Genomic DNA, 21,912 nt, shown 5'->3' on the forward strand with positions numbered 1-21,912 from the left:
TCAAAAAATTAACTTGAAAAGTCCAAATTTCTAGAAAACACTTATACTTTTTAGATAAATTTCAGAAATATTTCAAAAAATAATAAAATTTCTGAGTTTGAAAAGTTGAAAATTTGTAAGAAAAACTTGGAAATTTATCAGTTTCAAAAGTAAAAAAAAAAAAAAAAATCCACTTTTGAAACCAATAAACTTTCTAAAAGTCACAAACTTCTCAGTTTTTTCATACAAATTCTGGAGCTCAGACATTTTCATGATTTTTCCAGAAAATTTCACAGATTAATCTGAAAATGTCTGAGTTTTTTTTTTGACAGAAATGTGCTCCTCCATTCTAATTTTCTATGTATAATTGTAACGTTAAAGCAAAATCAGCCAGAACCCAAAACGCAGCCGAAACAAATGTACGGTTCACCAAAAGTTTTATTACAAAAATGATGCAGTAGAAGGGGCTCCACAGGGTGTGGTCACACTGGTAGGTCAGGAATGGGGGATCCACAGGGGTCGGGAATCCAGCCTGGGGAGGGTACGGCGAATGGACAGTGGGAGGGCTTGGGGGCTCAGGGGACAAACAGACGACAAAGACAAAATCCACCAATCAGAGGCTGAGTCGTTGAATCGATCCAGGGTCATGAATGGCAGGGTCTCATGCAATGAAAGTCCAGTAATCAGAAGACTGGAGGCAGGCAGGGGTCAGCAACAGGAGGTCAGAACTTTTCCTACAGCAGAAGGACTCGGCAAAAATCTGTGGTCAAAAACCAGGCAGGATCAGAAACCAGAAAACTCCTAAAAACAGAACAAGGCTTGAAAGCTGTGACTGGGGCAACAGAGGATCTGGTGAGGAGCAGCTGTTTAAATGGGGAGCAGCACAGAGCAGGTGAGGGTAATGAGTAATCAGCACAGTCAAGGCAGAACTGAAGAGCTGAAATCATGACCATAACGGCCATAACGTCACATCTTAGTGCCTGGAAATCAGTCGATTTTAATCTAATTTTCCAATTCTGAAAGAAAAAGAATGGTTTCCATTCATGCCCAGGAAGAAACTCCTGATGCTTTCATGTATCATCAAACAGACCAGAAACACTTAATTGTCTAATCTCTGGACTCGTTTATTATATTTACATTTGGCTTTCTGGTTTAAACCTGAGCTGGGCCTTTTGGATCAGGTTTCCACATTCTTGTTCGCATGCAGCTTTGGTTAGCTTGCGGTTTAAACAAATAAGATAAGCTTTGAGTTAAGAGACCTTTAAGCTCTCTTTTTATTGGTCCACTTCTTCTGCAAACTCTTTTCCACCATCAGTTATTAAATGTATTTGAGTAACTTGTATTTTTATCTGTCTCAGCTGTAAAATGTATCAACTCCATTCTTGAATAAAAAAGTTTTTTCCATCTTTGAATCAAAGGAGAATCATTTTTGTTCTCCAATTTAGCAAAAAAAAAAAAAAAATGCAACAAAGAATCAGTTTGTGTTCCTTAAAAAATGACAAACATGCAGCGACTTTCTGCTCCCAATTTTAAACGTAATGTATTCCTGGCAGCTGCAGTTTTATTGTTAGAAAACAAGAGTCTTTAAAGGCAAAAATGGAAAGTTAATTAACTAACTTCAGTGATTCTGAAGGTTCAGATGGGGACAACCGATCCTAAAGGTCCGACCTGACAACAAAACGTACAAGTGTTCAGGTGACTCCAGCTAACTCTACAAAATAATATCAGTTAGTGATTATAATAGTAAAACTCCTGTTTCAAGGTTCACTCAGATAAAACTTTACAGCTCTATGTTTGTGTTTCGTTGCACAACTCTAACAAGTCGCTGATTTTACAAATCCAGCCTGGTAGTTTTTCAGTGTGACGTTTCTTTTTGACGCCTTCTTGAGTTTTTTTTTTTTACGCCGGTATTTGTATGTCTCGCCGTGTCTCATGTTTCAGAGCCTGATTGCAGATGACCTTGGAGGCTCTGATTCAGTCAGAGGCTGTGAGAAGATAATCTCATAATCCCTGAGGTATGATGGTGCACCAAGTCTCTCTGTCATGAAAGAAGCAAATTAGCCAAAGCGAAGGAACAAAAAAGGGGAACGAATCAGAGTTTGATCTCGACATTTTGCCAACAGGGAATCTACATTTGTTTCCTTCAAGAATTTTATTCCAAATTGAAAGTTTCTTCTCAATCTAGAGTTCCTTTCTGGAGATCCTTTAAAGTTTTTCTCTAGACTTTAACTGAATTTCACCTCAGTGTCTGGTGCAGCGCCCCTACAGGCGAGGAGGGGAACAGGTTGGCTTGTGTGACTGCAGTTCTGTGAACCACAGCAGCTGAAAATGTAACAAATGTCTATCAGTTTTAAGTTAATTCCTTAATATTGATTAAGGTTATTTAACTTATATTTAGTACGTTTTAATCAATATTAAAAAAATATTTATTTAAAACAAGCTGCTACATTTAGCTGAAAAGCTACTTGTAAGTTAGTTGTGTCTTATTTCAAATGAACTAAGATATTTGCAGTAGAAACTAGACCAAAAATACTTAGTAAGATTTTGCGTTTTTGCATCAAGTTACAAGTGTGTGATCCATTTTCAGACTTTTATCACAAAAAATCTTTAATTTCTTCAGATATCTCACGTTTTTAAATGTAGCAGACAGTAGTTGTTGTTTAAAAGTCGTCTCTCTGCTGTTTGTCAGTAAAGCAGCTGCGAAGGCACAAAGCTTCTCCTCTGAGAGCTTGTTTTGTTTTGTTAGCAGGACCTGAGCAAGGCCACGGCACCTCGTCAACACAAACACGGGGTCAGAGTTCAGCGCCGACCTCAGACTCAACATCTGCTCCCATTCAGCAGCGCGCTGTGCGTCGCCCGCAGGATGAATCCCAAACACGGACAGACCTCTGATGGGGTCGCAGGTCAAAGCCAGGTCCTGCTTCTCTGGGTCACCATGTAGAAACACTCCAGTCAAGGTGTCTCCCACCTTCTCTGGGGTCAAAGGGCACATGGGTGCGCGTTCACAGCAGAGAAGTGGATTGCAGTTTGTTTGTGCAGGGTGTGAATGTGAGCCTACCTGTCGCTCAGGGTGTTTGAGTTCAGCCGCGACACAGAGACTCTCCTCTGCATTATAACGCTGCAGATGCAGGAGCGCCACCCGCAGGTGGCGCTGTTTGGGGAAAGACGGCACAGATTATTCAATTAAACCCTGACTGATATCACCGGCTGAATCACGATTACTTTATTGTGCTTTTAGAAGCATGAAGCACACATCTGACTGAGGGACCTTTGGAAGTAAATATGTCTAAATGTGTTTTCATACCTGATAGTCCAATAGATTTGGCTTGATTGGGAACAAAAGTTCAATTCACCAACAAACCAAGCCATTAGAGCAACCTGTTCCTCTCCTCGCCTGTGGGGGCACTTTACCAAGAACTACAGAAGGAAACAATACAAAGACACTGAGCGCAACTTACTTCTTCATGAAATGTAAACTAAAATGAAGTGGCATCAGATTTTAGAGGTTGGAGGATTTCTCTTTTATCTTGGCGAGGCTAGCATGTCGGTTTGGGTAGTATTTACCCAGAATGCCCTGCACTATAGTCCACTTCCTAGTTATGGAGCAGTTTCCAGTCTGCTTGGTGTTTACATATGCATTCAAACCGAACCAGAGTTCATTTCAAGAGGCAGAGGATTTGTATTCGGACCAGAGTTCACTTTATTGGTCTGATTCACACGTCTACAAACAAACCGGACTTTCAGATCTCCAAATGGACTGGAGATCTGTTCTGTTTAGTCTGCTGTAGTTGAACTCCAGCCCGTTTGTCTGGAAAGTCCGGTTTGTTTACGGAGGTGTGAATGCGTAATCGGACCAATAAAGCAAACTCGGTCTCGGTTTGGTTGAAGTGAGTTCTGACGAAGTTCAAATGCATTTTTTAAAATGTACTTATAAAGTAAAGACTTACAGAGACATTTTGTTCATTTGCAAACAAAAAGGTAAATAATAGAAGACAAGTTCAAGTGTGTGAAAGAATTCAAAAATATAAGGCATAGATAAAAAGCTATGGCTTGGCTTTTAAATCATTCTTCAGTTAAAGAAATAAGTTTGAGGACATTTTTATCATAACAGTCATAACGTTGGTGAAATTTAAGGTATTTGGAGATATGAATGAAAAATGTCCCAGTAGTATTTATAAGAAAGTTTATTTGAAAGGAAGCAGAACAGAGAGCGCTCCAAAAGCAGGAAGTGATGTAAACACTATCACAACATTAAAAATGAACCAAAGTATGAAAGAACTAAAACTACTACCATAACTAATGCAAACTAAACTGAAACTAAACAACATTTAACTAATATTAACTACTAAAATGAGCTAAATGCACTAAAAACTAATTAAAACTAACTAAATTAGACAAAATGTCTCAAAATAAAACTAAACTATAACGAAAAACCCAAAACTATCTTAGACAGACAGACAGAATAATAACCAGACACACAAATCCAGAACATCCAAAAAAAAAAAAGTACACAAACTTTGAGTCTGAAATGTTTGCATTTTTAAAATATCTTTCCAAACTTGCTGGTTTCCGTCTGGCTGCTGGTTCTGTGCTTCGCAGACAGAGTTTGGTTTCAAACGGCCGTCAGTCAAAACAAACAGGCAGTCTTGTGTTGATTAAAGACATTTTGCTCCTCTGTGCCCTGGAGTTATTCACTAATGTGCAGCTATAGTCTTAATGAGAGCAAGACGAGGCAGGCTGACCCCTGCTGACCTCTGGACGGGCCCCTCAGCGAGGGGGGCCGAGCAGTCGGAGTCCAAACATGAGCAGAAACTGATGAATTACTTAAATATGTGCATTTCATTAAGTTATGGTGGGGAACTGTCTGTGCTGAGAGGCTGAAGTGAGGACCCCTCGTTAAGAATGCCTCCATTAGTTTTACGGCTGTTCTGGGTTCTGGGACGCGGTTTGAGCTCCGAGGTCGTAAAACTCTGAAGAAAAGTCGGGATAAAAAAAGAAATTAGGAGTTTTGATGTGGTTTCTGCTCTTCTTTTTTTTTTTTTAAATTAAGAAACAATCACGGTTGACGGCGACTTCATTAAATTCACCAGATATTCACACACGCTGTGAAAAAGGACATAAACTTTCATTTAAACTACACCTTTCCTGTTTTAGGTTTAGGGGCGTCTTTGCCAAATAACGTATTAAAGCGCAACATCATAAACACAACGATGTGACATCATGGGAAAATTGCTGAGAGATTTGTTTTCCTATGTGAAAGCTGCCAGACATAATAAGCTGCCACAAAGAGCTCTTAAATCTCCAGGGGGGTACCGGACCTCCTCCTCTTCCTCACTGGACTAATCTGAGTCCAGGATCTTCTCTTGATGGTTTTCATGGTTGAAGCTGAATTTCTTTTTCACAGTTTGGAACTTGAAAATAAATACTGCTTTCATAATCTGCGACTATAAAACCCTTTAAAATGTTAGTTAGCAGCATTGGCTGTTTTTATGTTGCATTTATTTTTTGTGTGTTTTAGAGAGCATTATTTGGGTTCTACTGTATCTTTGGGCCCGTTTTGTCACTGTATCTTAACGATACAATGAGAACTGACAGCACTTTTATTAGGACTGAATACTTCTGTCAGGTTACAGAAAAGACACTAAAATGAAAATCACAGTGTCCTTGATTGAAATACTGTGTGAAATATGAAACTGTTAGAGATTACTGCAATATTAAATAGATATAAATCTGCAACAAGCGAAGGCGTTGTCCTGAGTGAGGACGCTCCCACTTCTCCCAGTTTGCCAGACAGAGCGCTAAAGGTTTTGCTAGCACTGGTTTGGAGTTTAAAGTTAAACAGAAAAATGTTTTATGATCTTATAGACACACAAATTCACTATAAAAAATTCACTATATAAAAAAGACTAACTTATGTTTAATACATAAACACATCAATTATTTACCAACTACGCAAATGTTTGCAGATTTTAAAATTTTGAAAGGTTTAATTTTAGGAATTTTAGACCATTATAAAATATATTAAGGATTTATCTTGATATAAAGTCATAGAGGCCAAGAGGCTTTTCCTGACACAAACTGATCTCACCTTAAACATGCATTTATTTAAATGCATGTTTAATCTAAAACATGTTTAATCTAAAATGCATAATTTTAGATTATTCTGTTATAATCTAAAATCAAATGCAGCAGATTTTGCCCATAAAAGGAGAAATCCAGTGCAGGTTCGCTGGTGGAGGTCTAACTGGAGGGATTACCGGATTATCTCCACTAAAGCACCAACGCAGATGTTCCCTTTTTATCTGATTTCCACCAAACCTTAAACAAAACCAGGATCAGAGGACAGGCTGCCTATTGATGCATTTACAGGCCAATAAACAAGTGAATGAAAAGAGAAAAAAAATCAGATTTTTCTCTATTTAGTCTCCTTCATCAATGTTATCACTTCAGCTAATCAGTAACGTCTATTATTACAATAACAACCAGCAGGTTCTTGTAGGTTTTATGTCTGTTTTTAATGGATGACATACAGAAAACATAGATTTTGTTTGTTAGTATATTGTTTCTTTTATGAAAACCTGTAAAAGTCACCAAAAGGTCACGGAAAACCCCGAGATACTGAAGATCGAATAAACGTGTGTGAGAATAAAAAAGGCCTTTTAAGTCCTTATTTATGTTCTGTTAGCCTCTTTCAGTCAGTGTGACCCTCTTTGTTCCCCTGATAAGACCTCCCCCATGTAAGGCCGGGACGGCGGCGCAGCGCGGCGCGGCGCTCTGCTCAGCCGAGTGTGAGGGAGATGTGCATCGTTTAATTGGACGGGGCAACTTACTGACCTGGGACCGAGCCAAAAGCCAACTCCAAAAGCTCAGTGTCAGCTCAGGGTTTACGGCCCTGGAGAGAGATAAAAGACACAAAAGAGGCTGAGAGAGATGGATGGCAGAGAGGCGGGATGGAGGGTGAAATGAGGACAGCAAAAGAAAAAGGGATGACCGGGTTGCTCTAATGTTTCTTCCAGAAAACTCTGAAATTTTCTTGAAAGAACAAGAAAACTTCTGAGCTCTGAAAGAAAAACATTGCTTGGAAAAAGAAACAATGAAATTTCAGAGTTTGGACATTTCTAAAAAACAAATTGTAAAAAAAAAAATGTGGAATTTCACAGCTTCAAAAGTTGAAAATTCGCAAGACAAAACTTTTGAGTGTAATTTCAGAAATTTTCTGGAAAAAAGGACATTTCAAATGTTGAACATTTTTGACTTCTGAAACTCAGAAAATATTCAGAAGTTGAAAATTTTCAACTTTTCAAACACAAAAATTTCCAAATATTTCCTAGAAAAATTTCTGTGATCAATCTCAGACTTTCTGAGTCTCTTAGTGGAAATTGAGCTTGTCTTTGGTTGCTAGGTAACGGGCGCCGGTGAGGTTGCTAGGTGACGGACAGTGCCTGTTATTTTGTGACGTTACATTCTGGAGGTTTTGAAACGACTCATTTTCCAGACACCAAAAAAAATCTTTAGTTTACTGCCAAAAAAACCCACTGAGCAGTTCAGACCCAAATGGAAGAACAAAAGCCTGCAAATAGGACATTTTGCTCAATAGGTCTCCTTTAAAATGCAATCAGTTCCGGCAGGGTTGCCAGATAAGTGGTAACAAAAAGCAAAGCAGCGTCTCAGTGGAGTCCCATAAAGCCTTGACGCACTGCAGCTGTCACCAGAGAGAGGGGCTTTCCAAGAAAAGCCACTGGTCCCTCCGTGAGTCAGACGGAGAATCTGTTGCCTCGCATCAATCTCCTGGAGAAACAGAGGAGATGAGGACATTTGTAGAGCAAACACACACACACACACACACACACACACACACACACACACACACACACACACACACACACACTTAGAGCTCCACGGAGATGGCAGCTGTGACTCAGAGTGTTGGTGCAACAGTAAGTGCATTTGAGTCAGGATTGATGCAGGAAGATGAAAACACATCCAGAAAAAAACGAGTTATTTATCTTACAGTCTGGCGTTTACACAGAAACAAGATGGCCTCTGTTGCCCCGTCCAGAGCAAAGCCAATAATTAGATGACTAACTTTGCTTCCACAGATAACTTTACCTCCTGACATCGATGTGATGGACTGAAGCAACTGAAGGTCGCAGAGATCTGCACTGTTTTTAACTTTACATCCATTCAAATGTTTTTGCATCAAACTAAGACTTCAATGATTAATAAAGATTTTTTAATTTAGCATTTTGCAGAAAAACTTATTGATTGCCTCGCTGAATATTCATGTTCTACACCAATTATTTGAAATCATCATATTTCTGCAACAACCACATTAATATAGGGTTCAATTTTATTTCTTGTACATTTTAAATACAAATTCAATACTTTATTCATCAAAAAGATGAATTAAATGCTGTTTAACTCATATTACACACATTATTATTATGTTTTATTCCTACAGACGTCTTTCTCAGGCCGTTCAGCCTCTTTAAGTACTTGGTTCTGATTCTGCTCCGTCTCTTTTTGTAAACATTTCACCTGCTGCGTTTCTGTTCATTAGGCAATTGAACAAATTGATAAGAAATATTCATTTCCTGATGCAGTTTTAACATTTTAACTCAGACTTTATGCATTCATTTAAAGAAAAATGTCACCATTAATATATATTTTCATAAATCATTGCCACCATACGATGCCTGTAGTTGTCAAAGACGAGAACTTTTTGCATTGTGTAGAAGACTGTATAAATAAACTATATCGTCTGCTGAAAGAAATTTTGTTTTCTTACAAGTTCTTGATCCATCCATCCATTTTCTAACACCCTGGTCCCTACTGGGGTCAGGAGGTGTAAGTTCTTTATAGCTAAAGTTTTATATGTTTAAAAGTTAAAAATTCTTCAAGTTAAATCACCATGTAGCATCACTGCCTGTGTTTCCATTGATGACAATTGAATTACGAAAATAAATTCACTTAATGGAAAAATGCCAGTTTCTACAAAACTCACCTTTTTTGATAAAAAAAATTGTGCGCTGAGATTAGGTGGATCTCGGACGTATTAAAATAGATGTATTTCACAAAACTGCAATGGAAACTTTTTTTTCTCGCATCACGAGTCACTTGATGAAAAACCAGATGTTACTGCTGGCAGAAACGCTGAAGAAGACCTCAGGAAGTGGTCTTCTTCGTGGTTTGTTTTGTTTTTATGGACAATGGGCAGCTGGCTCCATCAGAGCTGTCACAGCATCACAGTTCATAGAAAGTTGTGTCGTTCCAACGTGTTGAATCCAGAGCTCTTCTGTAAAATGACCGACAGGAAACGCTGCATATGCAGCCGCAACATCAGGTTTGTCGCGCCAAAGCCTGAATAAGACGCCGACGTCTCTTCTGATTGGCTGATAGATGATGAGCGATAGCACTATGACCGAATTATGAACACATCTCATGCATTTACATTCGCACTGACATGATTTTGAATGACTTGTTGTGTGATCAAGCTTATTCATGTGTGATTTTAACACTGCAGTTGTGAAATTCTGCTTCTTCGACTTTAGACAAAGATTTGCGTAAATTTGTAACGAAAGCGCAGCTTGTGATTGATTTGATGCCTCACCAGCTCAGGTTTTTCCTCCATTTCTAATGACTTTCCTGCTTCTGCTGTGTTTGCAGCTGACAAGATGACAATTAATTACAAATGCATGTAAAAACAGGTGCAAATTACTCCTGATTACAGGACTTGGTGGGTTTGTGTTTATGAATGCATTGATTTATTACAATCTATTTGGTGAAGGTGGTGCAGAAAAAATCCAAAGGTTTATTTTGCAACATCAAATATGTTCCAGTCCAGTTTTAATTTTGGGAATGAGGAGGAAAAACATTCATGTAAATTCATGCAGGTACTAAAAAACAACAACAGGTGATCCAACTTTAAAAAATGTAATTTTGTTAAAAATAAGTTTATTCAGGTAAATACATTAAGCTGTCACATGAAACAACATAAATAAATGAAGTTTTACTAACTGAATTTGTTCACATGTATCAAATTAACTAAACTAAAGCTGTAGCTTCGTTCTCTCTCTCTTTTTAATGAATTGTTATATTTTTATTCACCGGTTAATGTATACAGAACAACCACTGAGGTATTGATCTACAAAATAAATAACTTTATAAGAGAACGAATAACAGCAACAAAAATAAAATAAACAATAAACCATGGAGGTATGTATCAACAGACAAAACACAAAACAAAACCAAACAATAAAACTGTTTAGCGTATCTGGGTCAGGATACACTTTTTTTCACTTTATAATTTTCTGATTTGAATTATCATCATTATTTTCTTCTATTTTCTGTGTAGCATCCTCTTGTATGCCAGGGTCAAGGTTGGGTCAGAGGTCAGGAGTTCAGTCCAGCAGGAGGGTTCCAGTTCCAGGAGTTATAAGCGTCCTGAACTCTTCTTCTCTTTTCAGTCGAGTCATAACAACGTTTTCAAAGTCCTCCAAGCTGCTATCACAGCTTCAACTTTAAGCTGTGATAGCAGCAACAATCCAGAAGCAACAAAATGTGTTTACACTTCTCTCTCTCTCTCTGTCTCTCTCTCTCTTTCTCTCTCTCTCTTTCTCTCTCTCTCTCTTTCTCTCTCTCTCTCTTTCTCTCTCTCTCTCTTTCTCTCTCTCTCTCTTTCTCTCTCTCTCTCTTTCTCTCTCTCTCCTCCTCTCTCTCTCTGCAGGAGGCTGACTCTGAACCGGGTCGTGACCTTTGTTTTGCTGCTGTTCTCTCCCGGCTCCCTCGCCTCCCTGCAGAGCGTAAGTCCTCCCGCTCCCACGTCTCCATAAATCACAGCCTCGGCCTGAAATAGCCGCTGCTCAGCTGAGAATAGCCTGTCACCTCAGCTTCCTTTGAAATGAACAGAGTTTCCATCCAACAAAAAGGCTTTTAAAGTGAAACTAACTGGAACCACAACTAACTTCTGGTTTAATTATTAACAGCAACAGTTTGGGTTATTTTTTAGAAACAAAGAAAATAAGATTCATTTTACAAAGTCATATTTTTATCATGTTATTCATAAATTTATAAATATCACAATTTCAAAGTGTAGTTTTAATTAGCAAGCTAAATGTGTAACTTACAAACTAAGGTAAATATTTAGACTACTAACTAAATATTTAGTTCAGCCAACTCAAGGTTTAATTTGTAGATAAATATTTAGCTTAACTTAATTTAATTAACTTAGATTAATTCAGCTGTCATAATAAATGTTAATATTTTTAGTTTTAAGGTAAGTAATTAGCTTCAAACTAAACATTTAGCTAAACTTGTTTAGTTTAGATAACTTAATATTTAGTTTGTAAACTAAATATTACAAACTAAAGATAAATATTGAATCAGTACACTAAATATTTAGCTTGAAAATATGACATTTCTAAATTAATCACTAACATGGTGAAAATCTGGCTTTGAAAAATGAATTGAAGTAAATTTGCTTGATGTAAACAGGGCAGATTCTGTTTTCCGATAAAAGGTTTTGCCGATCGGGTGAGGTGGGGTTTTTTTCCGAATGAAAATTGGTTTAGCTCTCCAAACTGCAACCGAAGCACTTTTTCTGCATCACGGGTCACATGATCAAGAACTGGACCTGGCAGAGACAATGAAGAAGAAGACGACAGGAAGTGGTTGGAGGATGACGTCACAGCGTGTTTTTAATCACTTATAAACAGACATTTTAATTAATAAAAACACCATAATTGTGTTTTTTCGACGTTAGCTAAACATTGACAAGATTTTGCGCTCATTTGTGATGGACTGTTGGTTACTGTTGGGTCCCGTCGCTGAATAAACTATGAAATGGATCCATAAGCGATGGCGGCCATTTTTAAACAGAGCGCTGCTGTGATGTCAGCGCTCTTCTTCTGCACATGCAGGTTGTAAGCTGTTCACACAGAAGTCTGACTGCAGTCACATCATTTAGTAGTATGAACAACCACTCAAAAAATAAGAAAATTAAAACTGATCAAGACCTGGTGTGTGAGCGTAACCTTGGTAACCCCAACATGCCTTTCTTTGCTGCAGTTCTTGAACGGTTAGCCCGGTGTTTTTACACACTTTGCCATTTTCTTCATTGTTTGGAAAGATAACCTGAATCCTCCTTCAGCTCTGTTTGTCACAGTTTCAGTTGTTTTAAATGTTTTAGTTATTCCTCAGACTACATATGGGCAAGTTTAGGTCAGTAGCTGCTCTCTTCATTTCTGTATCAACACCTGTCTGCATAATGTAAGGGAATGTATTGTTGTTTTTCTGATTTTGAAGTGTTTGCCCTTTCAGTGCCATGTTTATTCTAATAGTATTTGTGAAAAGATGAGTCTGGTTCAGCTGTTTGATCTGAAGCATTTACCTTTGCTCTCGTTTTCCCCTCTGCTTCGCTTCCTATATGAAGTTTCTCTCTTCAAGCTGAGGAGGAGGGAGAAGGAGTGTACTGCTAAGGTCAAAGGTTGCTTTCACTAATCTAGCAGGCCAGCTCCCCCGCATCTCCAACTGTTATCAACGCTAATTTGAACGGGAGTAACACTAATGAGGGCAACCTCAAGAGACCCTGCCAAGAAATTATGGGGAGTCGCGGCACAAGTTGGGTCTCAGTGTGTTTGTGCAGAATGAGTCACAAAGTCAAAGAGACTCAATTAGTTTGCTCCTTTCTTCTGCCTGTAGCTTTAATTTCAAAGGTCAGATGAAGTAACTTTTTGTTCTGCACAGATATGTGGAAATTAGTGATTTAATACATGTAGGGCACGATGACTTAAAGGGGACCTGCAATTCAAACTTCACATTTTGGATTATTGTTTACTTCCATTTGGGTTTCTGTTGATTCTAAAAAAAAAACACCCAGACGGTTTTAGCAACAAGTTCATGTTTTTTGGTGCTCGGAAATTAAACCGTTTCAAAAAAACTCAGGAATGTCATGTCACAAACCAGCAGCCACTGCCTGTTACCTAGCAACCGCAGCAGAGTTCTGCTCATAGCAACCCCAGCAGAGTTCTGCTCATAGCAACCCCAGCAGAGTTCTGCGCATTACCTAGCAACGAAAGCAAAGCCCTAGCGTGTTTGGCCAGCTGGTTTTACCGCTGTTCAATGGCTGCTGGAGAAGACAGGTGTTTTGTTATCGACTTACCATTCAGAAACCACTCACTGCATTCTGGTTGGTTGTGCAGGAGGCTCCACTTCTGCTTTTCAGAGAAGTATGGTTGTATAATTGTGCATCTGTTAGCAGCCATTTTCACATGTGACAGTAAACGTTGAATTGGGGGCGTGGTCAGCAGCAGCTTATTTGAATTTAAAGTGGCAAAACAGCTCATTCTGAAAGGAGTTCAAAAAAGACCCGAAAATCTCATGATCTAAGAATAATTTAGTGCAAAAATGTAATGGACATGTTTTGTAGCCTGTATGCATCTCCTGACCTGTCGAAGGAAGTATAACAGGTCACATTTAAAGCTGAAAGATGTTTTAAGGTTTTCTGAAGTTCAGTGGTGGTGGAGGAATCCAGAATCAACAGTTGGCTTTTCAGTAAAAGTCTCTGTTGTATTTAACTTGTTTCACTGTAAGAAAACCACATCATGTATAACTTTACTCTGGTTACAAATAAAAAGACTCCATCAGCATTTTGGGGCCGCAAAAAATCAGTTCAAGGGCCACAAATGGCCCATGGGCCACACTTTGGACACCCCTGCTTTAGTTTCTACCTTTCAAATGAGGAAATTCAACTTCCTGGGTCGAACTTGGAGTGGATTCAGTCCGTAGCTGCATACTGTTACAAATGTGTGCAAAACTTTGGCAATTTTCTGATAATGTTGATAAAACACAATTATGGTGTTTGCTTTAAATAAGAAGTGCAATTAAAGTCACGTGAATATGTTTGTTCACATGATAAGTTGTTAAATAACATCATCCTCCCATCACTTCCTGTTGTCTTCTTCTTCATTTCTGCCAGTAGTAACATCCAGTTGTAGAAAACCGCCTCATCCTGGTGCAAAAACATTTGATCAAAAATCCTGACTTCTTTTCTTTTTTTTCCAAAAGTAGCATTTCCATTAAGTGAATCAAAATGTAGATTTTATTCATAATTTCAATTTCATAATTCCAGTTTGTGCAGTTTTATGGTCATGGAAACGGAACTACTGTCGAGTTTTGCACTTTGTGCTGAAATGCTGTTGTACTTTGCATTATTTTTGGCATTTCCTCTTTCAGGAAACAACATACTTTTTATTTAGTTCATCAAAGGGCGTCTTTAAATGGATTTACCCAGCATTCAGTGCAACATACACTTTTATAGTTGGGGTCTGCGGGAGTTTATAAACTGTGTTTGCTACTTTTCACTGGTGTGGAGGGAATTAGAGGTTTGGATGAACTGCATGGCCTTTTTATCAGTTTGCACCCTGCTGGTTTTGTTGATTCCTGGCCTGGTTTTCATTGTTTGGATTCCTCTTTTGACTCCAGCTCCTCCTGCAGCAGTCTTTGCTCATGCAGTGAGCAAAGAGTTAAACGTGTGTGTTCGTAGCGCAGCTCCTGTGTGAGGATCTGGTGGGACGGCTGCCAGTTTCACTCCTCCTCCAGGGCACAAACTCTGGAATGTGTTTGAGGAGAACCACAGAGATTTCTCTAATCACTTTTATTGTTTTGCTCTGCTGATCCTGATCCATCAGCCTCACAGGGCCGCTTTGTTATTTTTAGTCCCATCCACCATTTGAATAGATTTATATTCCCGTCAGATTCCTGGAGAAATATAAAGAAGGCTTTGTTGGAGCTCCATCCATTCCATTTCTCTTTGACAGAATGACATCCCATCAATCTGTGCCTGGTGTTTTCTGAGCAGTCATTACAGGCTGATGACAATAGCTATTTGCGTCATGACAGCTTTAAACATGCAGGATGTCTCTGCAGATTGATGCTGCTGAGTGACTGCAGCTGTTAGCATGCACAGAACAGAAAGCAGGAAGTAAGACATGAAAATGTAGCTGTTGTTGACTTTTGACAACGATTGTCTTCCATAAATGCCAACTTTATAACATGTCAATACTTTCCTCCACCTGAGCTGAAAATATCTGCAGCTCCTCCAGATAAGGAGGATAATTAGTTGGATGTGAAGCGTCAAATATTCTATTTGAGAAATTTTATAGAAAAACCTCAGAAGCCTTTGAGTCTGAAGAGATTTACTTTCAATAATCGATCATTTTTGACTTATGAAATGTCCAAGTTTTTTTCTGGAAAATGTCTGAGATTAATTTCAAAATGTGAGTTTTTCTCTAGCAATTTTGTCTTTACTTTTTAAGCTTATAAATTTTGTTTTTTTTTTCCTAGAAACTCTGAGATTAATTTCCAAATTTGTCTGAATTTTTTAGTGGAAATTTACTCCTCATCTTTTTTTCTTTTTTCTAATTATCTTTTCCTTAATATGCCATCACAGTTGAATGGCATTTTATATTATGATGTGTAAAATATATTCTGCAAACCTGATGATAATCTGAGAGAAAGTAGACAACTAACAACATGCTGGATGATTTTAATATTTTAATATAGTAAAATATCAAAATTGGGCAGAACTGACTCACCTTTTCTCTAAATTGTCGATTCAGACTAAATAGCGTAAATGTTTCAACATTTGTCTCATGCTTTATTTACCGTCAGTGTTGTGTTTGGGCTCTCTGACTGCTTCAGGCCTCTCTGGGTTCGGAGTGGGGTCCATCCAGTGACGCCTCGTCGGGGCGTCCGCCGCGCGCCCGACGGCAGCTGCATTTCAGGAACGAGTGGGCGGCGTGGAGCGGCTGGTCTGTTTGCTCCCGCAGCTGTGGGGGCGGAGCCTCAGTGCGAACTCGCACCTGCATCACCAGGTAATGATCTGTCATCTGGTCTTCAGGGAATTTTCTGTTGGAGTTTTTAGTAAATATAAATTATTATTATCTTTGACTCTGGCCATCTTGAGGTGGAAAAGTTTTGTTTTTCTGTATTTAGTAACAAAAGAACCTCAACATTTACTTAGTGAGATTAGAATCTTTCATCAGATGTTAGTTTAGGATGAACTTTTAGGATATTTAAATTTAGTCTTCTTCTTTTTCTTTCTCTGGAAAGCAGTTCCACAGCATGATGGACCCACCGCCATGCTTTAAGAGGAACCTGTTATGCAAAATTCACATTTTGCACATACCAAAAGTGCAATATTTTTGTTAATAAGTAGTTTTTGTGTGCAGGAACCCGGTGGGCGGACCGTGTGCTGGAGATCCCAGACAGTACAAGATCTGCAACATCAAGGTCACTGCAGAGAAACACTGTCGTTTTACAACAATGGCCGATGTTTGCTTTACAAATTGGTCTCATGGGCGTGTCTGAGAGGTTTGTCAGGGTGTGAAGTTTCACTGCTGCATCAGCCCGAGTTTTCACTGCACTGAGATTTCACACAATCAGACAGTCAGACGTGTTTTAGTTGTCTGAGGAGGCCGCGGTGTGTGTGTGTGTGTGTGTGTGTGTGTGTGTGTGTGTGTGTGTGTGTGTGTGTGTGTGTGTGTGTGTGTGTGTGTGTGTGTGTGTGTGTGTGTGTGTTCGGACAGCCGATCCTGATAAGGAAAAACTAACAGATGAGTTGAAACAGCTCAGAGAGTTTTTCTCTGATATTACAGAAAAAACACATCTAGACTCAGAAGAGTCAGAAGAATAAAAACAAAACTGGTCAAAGGTCAGATGAAGGTCAGGACGGATGGATTTTTGTCTCTGGTTATGTTTTATGTTTAAAATCAGAAAATCATATTTTTTCTTCTCTGTCGTATTTAGATGTAAAACTTCCGAACCTTTCAGGAATTTTTCACACGATCAATCAGTCATATGTGTTTTATTTCTCTACTTTAGTCTAAAATCATTATTGCTCATCTAGAAACTAAACTGAAACATTAAAACACGGGAAAACTTTTAACCAGCTGTAATCAGAAGTTCATCCACATCCTCTAAATATGACCTCAGCGTTTTATAAAATATATTTTTCTTGTCTGCAGGTTAATTCTGAAGATGATGTTGCATGTCTGTGTTTGTGCAGGGGTGCCCTCCTGGCTCGGAGGACTTCAGAGACATGCAGTGTGCTGCGTTCAATGACCGGCCGTTGGTGTCTGGAAACTCCTTCAGATGGACAACGTTTCACGGAGGTCAGCAGAAAAATAACGACCTGAGCAGCCATCTTGGTTTCCATCGAAATTCTATAACTTCTGCAACCTAAAACTAGAATACAGCAACTTAAACTGTCTTCTGATTGGTCCCTTAGATTTGTTACCGTCCAATCAGTTGAAAGCATAAAGATTGATGTTATACACTGCAAAAATGCAAAATCTTACAGAATATTTTTGGTCTAGTGCCAAGTGGAAATGTCTTACTACACTTGAAATAAGACAAAACTAAATTAAAAGTAATAATTTCTTAATATTGATGAAAAGTATTTGTTTCACATACAGATTATTTCACTTATGAAAAAAATGTCTTAAGTGAAAAAATGTGACATTGCACTGGAAAAACTGAGTAATTTTTTTTACATGTAATCAAAAATTAACAAATTACAAAATTTGGAACTCAATTTTTGAATTGAGTTACAAAATTAACTAAATATTTTTAAGATGTATCACCTGTTTCCCCGTTTCAATGTGGAACTAGTACTTTTTCATCAATGTGTTTTTAAATTTGTGGTTTTGTTTAATGATTCGTTGAAGTGGTTTGCACTTCAGAGCCTCCGTAGGATTCAGATTTTCCCAAGTTGAACAAAACTGAACTGTTTCTGCAGATATAAGCATCTTTTTTAAATTTCCAATGCGCATATGAATAATTTCTACATGTACAATCCTTCATTTCACAACCGTTTAGTCCCACTTTACCAACTTGATTTACAATTACAAATTAAATTTAGCACAAACCGTTCTGTCTGATACCATCAATCAGCGATAAAACGATGCCGCAGCGCTGACTTCAGATTTGTGAAACATAGTTTTGCGTTTTGCGGCCTTTTATTGCAGCTGAGAAGTCTTGAAAGCTCACAGGTGTCTCCTGCTGCAGGTGTTATTGTGATTTTCTACCATGTCTGCCAGTTTCTTCCAGATCTTCCCCACTTCTCATTCCTATTTCCTGCATTTTATGTGTCTCTCTCCCCCCAGTCCTGTTTCCTTTTATCATGTCTTGTTCCATAAAGACGAATGATTTACTGACTGCAGCTTTTCCCCGCCAGGCTCCAGCCCCTGTGATCTCAGCTGCCTGGCGCTGGGACACAACTTCTACTACAACTTTGGTCACGTTCTGGACGGTACGGCCTGCGACCCGGAGGCCGGAGCTGTGTGTGTCAACGGACGCTGTCTGGTAAATGACAACAACACCTGGATGTGTGTGTTAGTCACAGTTTAAAACGCATCATCAGTGTGGAAAGTTTCACACGTTATTTATCAAAATAAACATCATATAAACCAGTCAAAAGTGCTCTGGGCTAAGAAAATAAAAATAAAACTAAAATCAAGCATAAAAAGTAAAATATATTTTTTTGTTTTTTATAGGAATAAGGATCTTGCATGTTTCCTATTTAAAAAAAAATTATAAAAGGATTTGGGTCACATTGTTCTAAAATGCTTTTTACATTTGGCCAGGTTTTTATTAAATTAAATTATTTAGGTGCAGCAAACGCAGCTTTCCTGTAAAAATATTTGAATAAAAACAAAAATATTTTGTTTTTCACTTAACATTTTCCATTCTAGGATAATAGTATTTATAATTTTACCTAGAATAAAAATAAAAAGTCTCCATATGCATAAACCATCTGCACTAGACAGAGAATCTTTGCTTTTGTCTTGAAGCTCTGCACTGCAAAAACACAAAATATTACCTTTTCTTTTTCTTCTAGTTTCTAATGCAAATATCAGACACTGGAGAAAAGACAAAACTAACTTAGAAGTAACTTTTCAGCAATAAGTAAGAGCTTGAACTAACACTTCGCTAATCAATATTTTGGAATATTTGGGGCCCATATTTTGCTGAAAAGTTACTTGTAAATTACTTTTGTCATATTTAAAGTATATTAAGATATTTGTACTATAAACTAGACCCAAAGTGCTTGATAAGGTTCTGTGCTTTTGCAGTGTGTTTTATTTTAGCATCAGTTTATTCTTTGCTTTAATTTTTATTTAAATATTTATTGATTTTATAACTCAGATTGTTCGCTTTAGAAATAAACTGCAACTTGACCGGTTAAGAAAACCATCAGCTACATTCAGTTTTATTTGATTTTTCTCAGCGTTTCATGCCTTTGTCTGATCTGGAAAGGCTCCATCTGTGACTCACCTGAGTGAAAAACAAACAGCTCTTCTCCTTCTGGAGTTAAATGCAGGTTAAGTTTGGGAAACGCTGGCCTTCGCTGCTGTAAAGGTATAACTGATGCTGACCGCTCTGGCCGGAGCTCTCAGGAGAAGCGAGTCCCACGCTGAGCGTTTGGGCCAGAGTTCACTCATCAGTGTGGACTGCAGCCTTCAGGAAGCATTACAGCTCAGCTGAGTCTGCAGCAGGTTATTCTCACACAGATGGAGGAGGCTGGAGATGAACACGCATCTGCTGCACAATATGTAATACTCAGGAGAGACGTCCGCTAGCAGAGGGGTCACTCAGCTGAGCGCCGGGATTATGGAGTCTCTGTGTTTACATATGTCGACGTGTGTGTTTCTGGGCATGCTCTCTATGGCGTTTGGTGTAAATAAGCGGATTTATGGGCCGTGGTGTCGGGCAGGGAGAGGTCAGAGCAGCAGAGGCTGAAACGGGAAGCAGATGCAGCCTGCAGCTGGTGTTGAGGAGCACAGGTCAAAACGTGAGATCAGCCTGAAGAACACATGGCTGCTTCAGAACGGCTGCAGCTCATCCTCAGCAGGGCAGCCGAAAAAATGTCACCTTACGTCCTCCAACAAGGACAAACTTCAGTGTATTTTATTGAGACTTTTTTTTGTGAAAATCATATATTTTGCGATTAAAAACATGAAAATAATGTGTTTTATTGAGCTCATTTTCAGTCTCTAGAAGTTCAAAGCTGGTAGAGATACACGTAGTTTGACACAGCGGAGGCAACGCTAACTGAAAAGCTAGTCGCGCTAACCCTAACCCTAATGTTTGCTAATCAGAAACACTAGCAAACATCGATACCAAAGGAAAATTAACTAAATTGTTTATTATTTGTCAAATAATAAATAAGCACTTTTGAATTTATCTAGAAAATCTGATTTAGGGGAAGCCAAATGCACTAAGCCTTTTATAAAGTTAACAAAAACACTAAAGCGCTAATCAAAAAATTAGTTAGCATATTAGCAGAAACCTGCACAACACTTGTTCTCCAAAATATAGACTTGCACTTGAGAACTACATTGTGTTGATCGAACACATACAATCCCAGACAACATACGTTGTTTGTGGTCGTAATGAGAGAAAATGTAAAGTATGTCTGAAAGTAGCAGGATTTCTAATTGCATCTAAACTCTGCAGTCTTGAAAGTAAACTGAAAGGATCCCAGAACCGCATCTGGAGGCATTTAGAGGAGCATCGTATATTGGATATACTGTCCAATATACAGTATATTGGTCAGTTAAGTTGATCAAGTTTTGCTTGATCAACTTAACAAGCAAAACAGTTTTCTTCTCAATTCAAAGAGTTTATTCCACACTTTTAGCTTTATCAGCCCAGATAATGAACGTATGCTCACCTCTTAGATGAGTTATTTTCTGGTTTGGTCGCTGTTTTTCTGAGGCCCAGTCTGCTACTCTGCTACTGTGTCACAAGGAGCTCATTTCCTGTTGTCTGTGTGAGACTCTCAGGGTGTTTTGTATCTTCAAAGTGGCTTTCTGAGGATGATTACAGGTTCTCTAGATTGTTGCTCTCTGGCCTGCGAACCTCCCCTTTGATTAACAGAGATGAAGGCGAACAGGGAAAGCAATCATCGCTCCTGCTGCAGGATGCTCCACAGGCTATAAACCATCCAGCTCATCCTCTTTGTCTTTAGCTTTGACATTTTTTATGTTTTAAAAAACAACCTCTCCAAACTCTTGCTCCCCTATGAGCCCCAGAGACGCTGTTTTCCCCCAAATGTTAGCTGGAGACGAGGAAATACAATATCAGAGAGGCAAATAAACCGAGCCTGAGGGGAGGATTACTTGGCAGAATCAAAGCTAAGTGCACTGTAAAAACACAACATCCTACCAAATATCTGCTGTAGTTTCTAGTGTAAACATATAGTGCACTTAAAATAAGACTAAACTAACTTTCAAGTAACTTTTCAGCAAGATATACGATCTTGTTTTCACTAATAACTATTGAATATTGATTTAAAAGTACGAGTTCCACTAGTAGATTATTTTCACTCATAACAAGACATTTTCCCGTGTTGTAAGTGATGAAATCTGCCGGTGTAACTAGTCATTTTTATTAATATTTAAGAATCATTGACTTAAAACAAGCTAGTATACACTGCAAAAACACAAAATCTCACCAAGAATTTTTGGTCTAGTTTCTTCTACAAATATCTTAATACACTTGAAATAAGACAAAACCAACTTGGAAGAAATTTTCAGCAAGATATACGAGTTTGTTTTAAGTCAGTAATTCCTTAATATTGATTTAAAAAGTGCTAGTTTTCTCTTATAACAAGACATTGGTCTACCTTTTAGTGGAAATATCTTTGTACATTTGAAATATGATAAACTTAACAAGTAAACTTAGTTTGTTTTACGACTAAAATTCCTTAATTTTGATCAAAAAGTATTTACACTGGCGGATATATTAAGGAATTGTTGCCTTAAAACAAGCTCCGCTCTCACTAAAAAGTTATTTTTGTAAGTTAGTTTAGTCTCACCTCAAGTGTACTAAAACATTTACAGTAAAAACTAGACAAGACTTTGTGTTTTT

General features: G+C 38.3%; 1 protein-coding gene across 1 annotated transcript in view; it reads left to right on the top strand.

The window, feature by feature from the left end:
• The window catches only part of adamtsl5 (ADAMTS like 5), a 34,499-nt gene that overhangs the window by 3,436 nt on the left and 9,151 nt on the right, over positions 1-21,912 (top strand). The window contains exons 2-6 of the mRNA XM_023332576.1: positions 10,706-10,781; positions 15,679-15,851; positions 16,209-16,269; positions 17,045-17,150; positions 18,215-18,342. Of these exons, the coding sequence (XP_023188344.1) occupies positions 10,706-10,781; positions 15,679-15,851; positions 16,209-16,269; positions 17,045-17,150; positions 18,215-18,342 (544 nt within the window). The remainder of the gene's footprint in view (positions 1-10,705; positions 10,782-15,678; positions 15,852-16,208; positions 16,270-17,044; positions 17,151-18,214; positions 18,343-21,912) is intronic.

Source organism: Xiphophorus maculatus, chromosome 4 (genome assembly GCF_002775205.1).
Source record: "Xiphophorus maculatus strain JP 163 A chromosome 4, X_maculatus-5.0-male, whole genome shotgun sequence".
Lineage (NCBI taxonomy): Eukaryota > Metazoa > Chordata > Actinopteri > Cyprinodontiformes > Poeciliidae > Xiphophorus > Xiphophorus maculatus.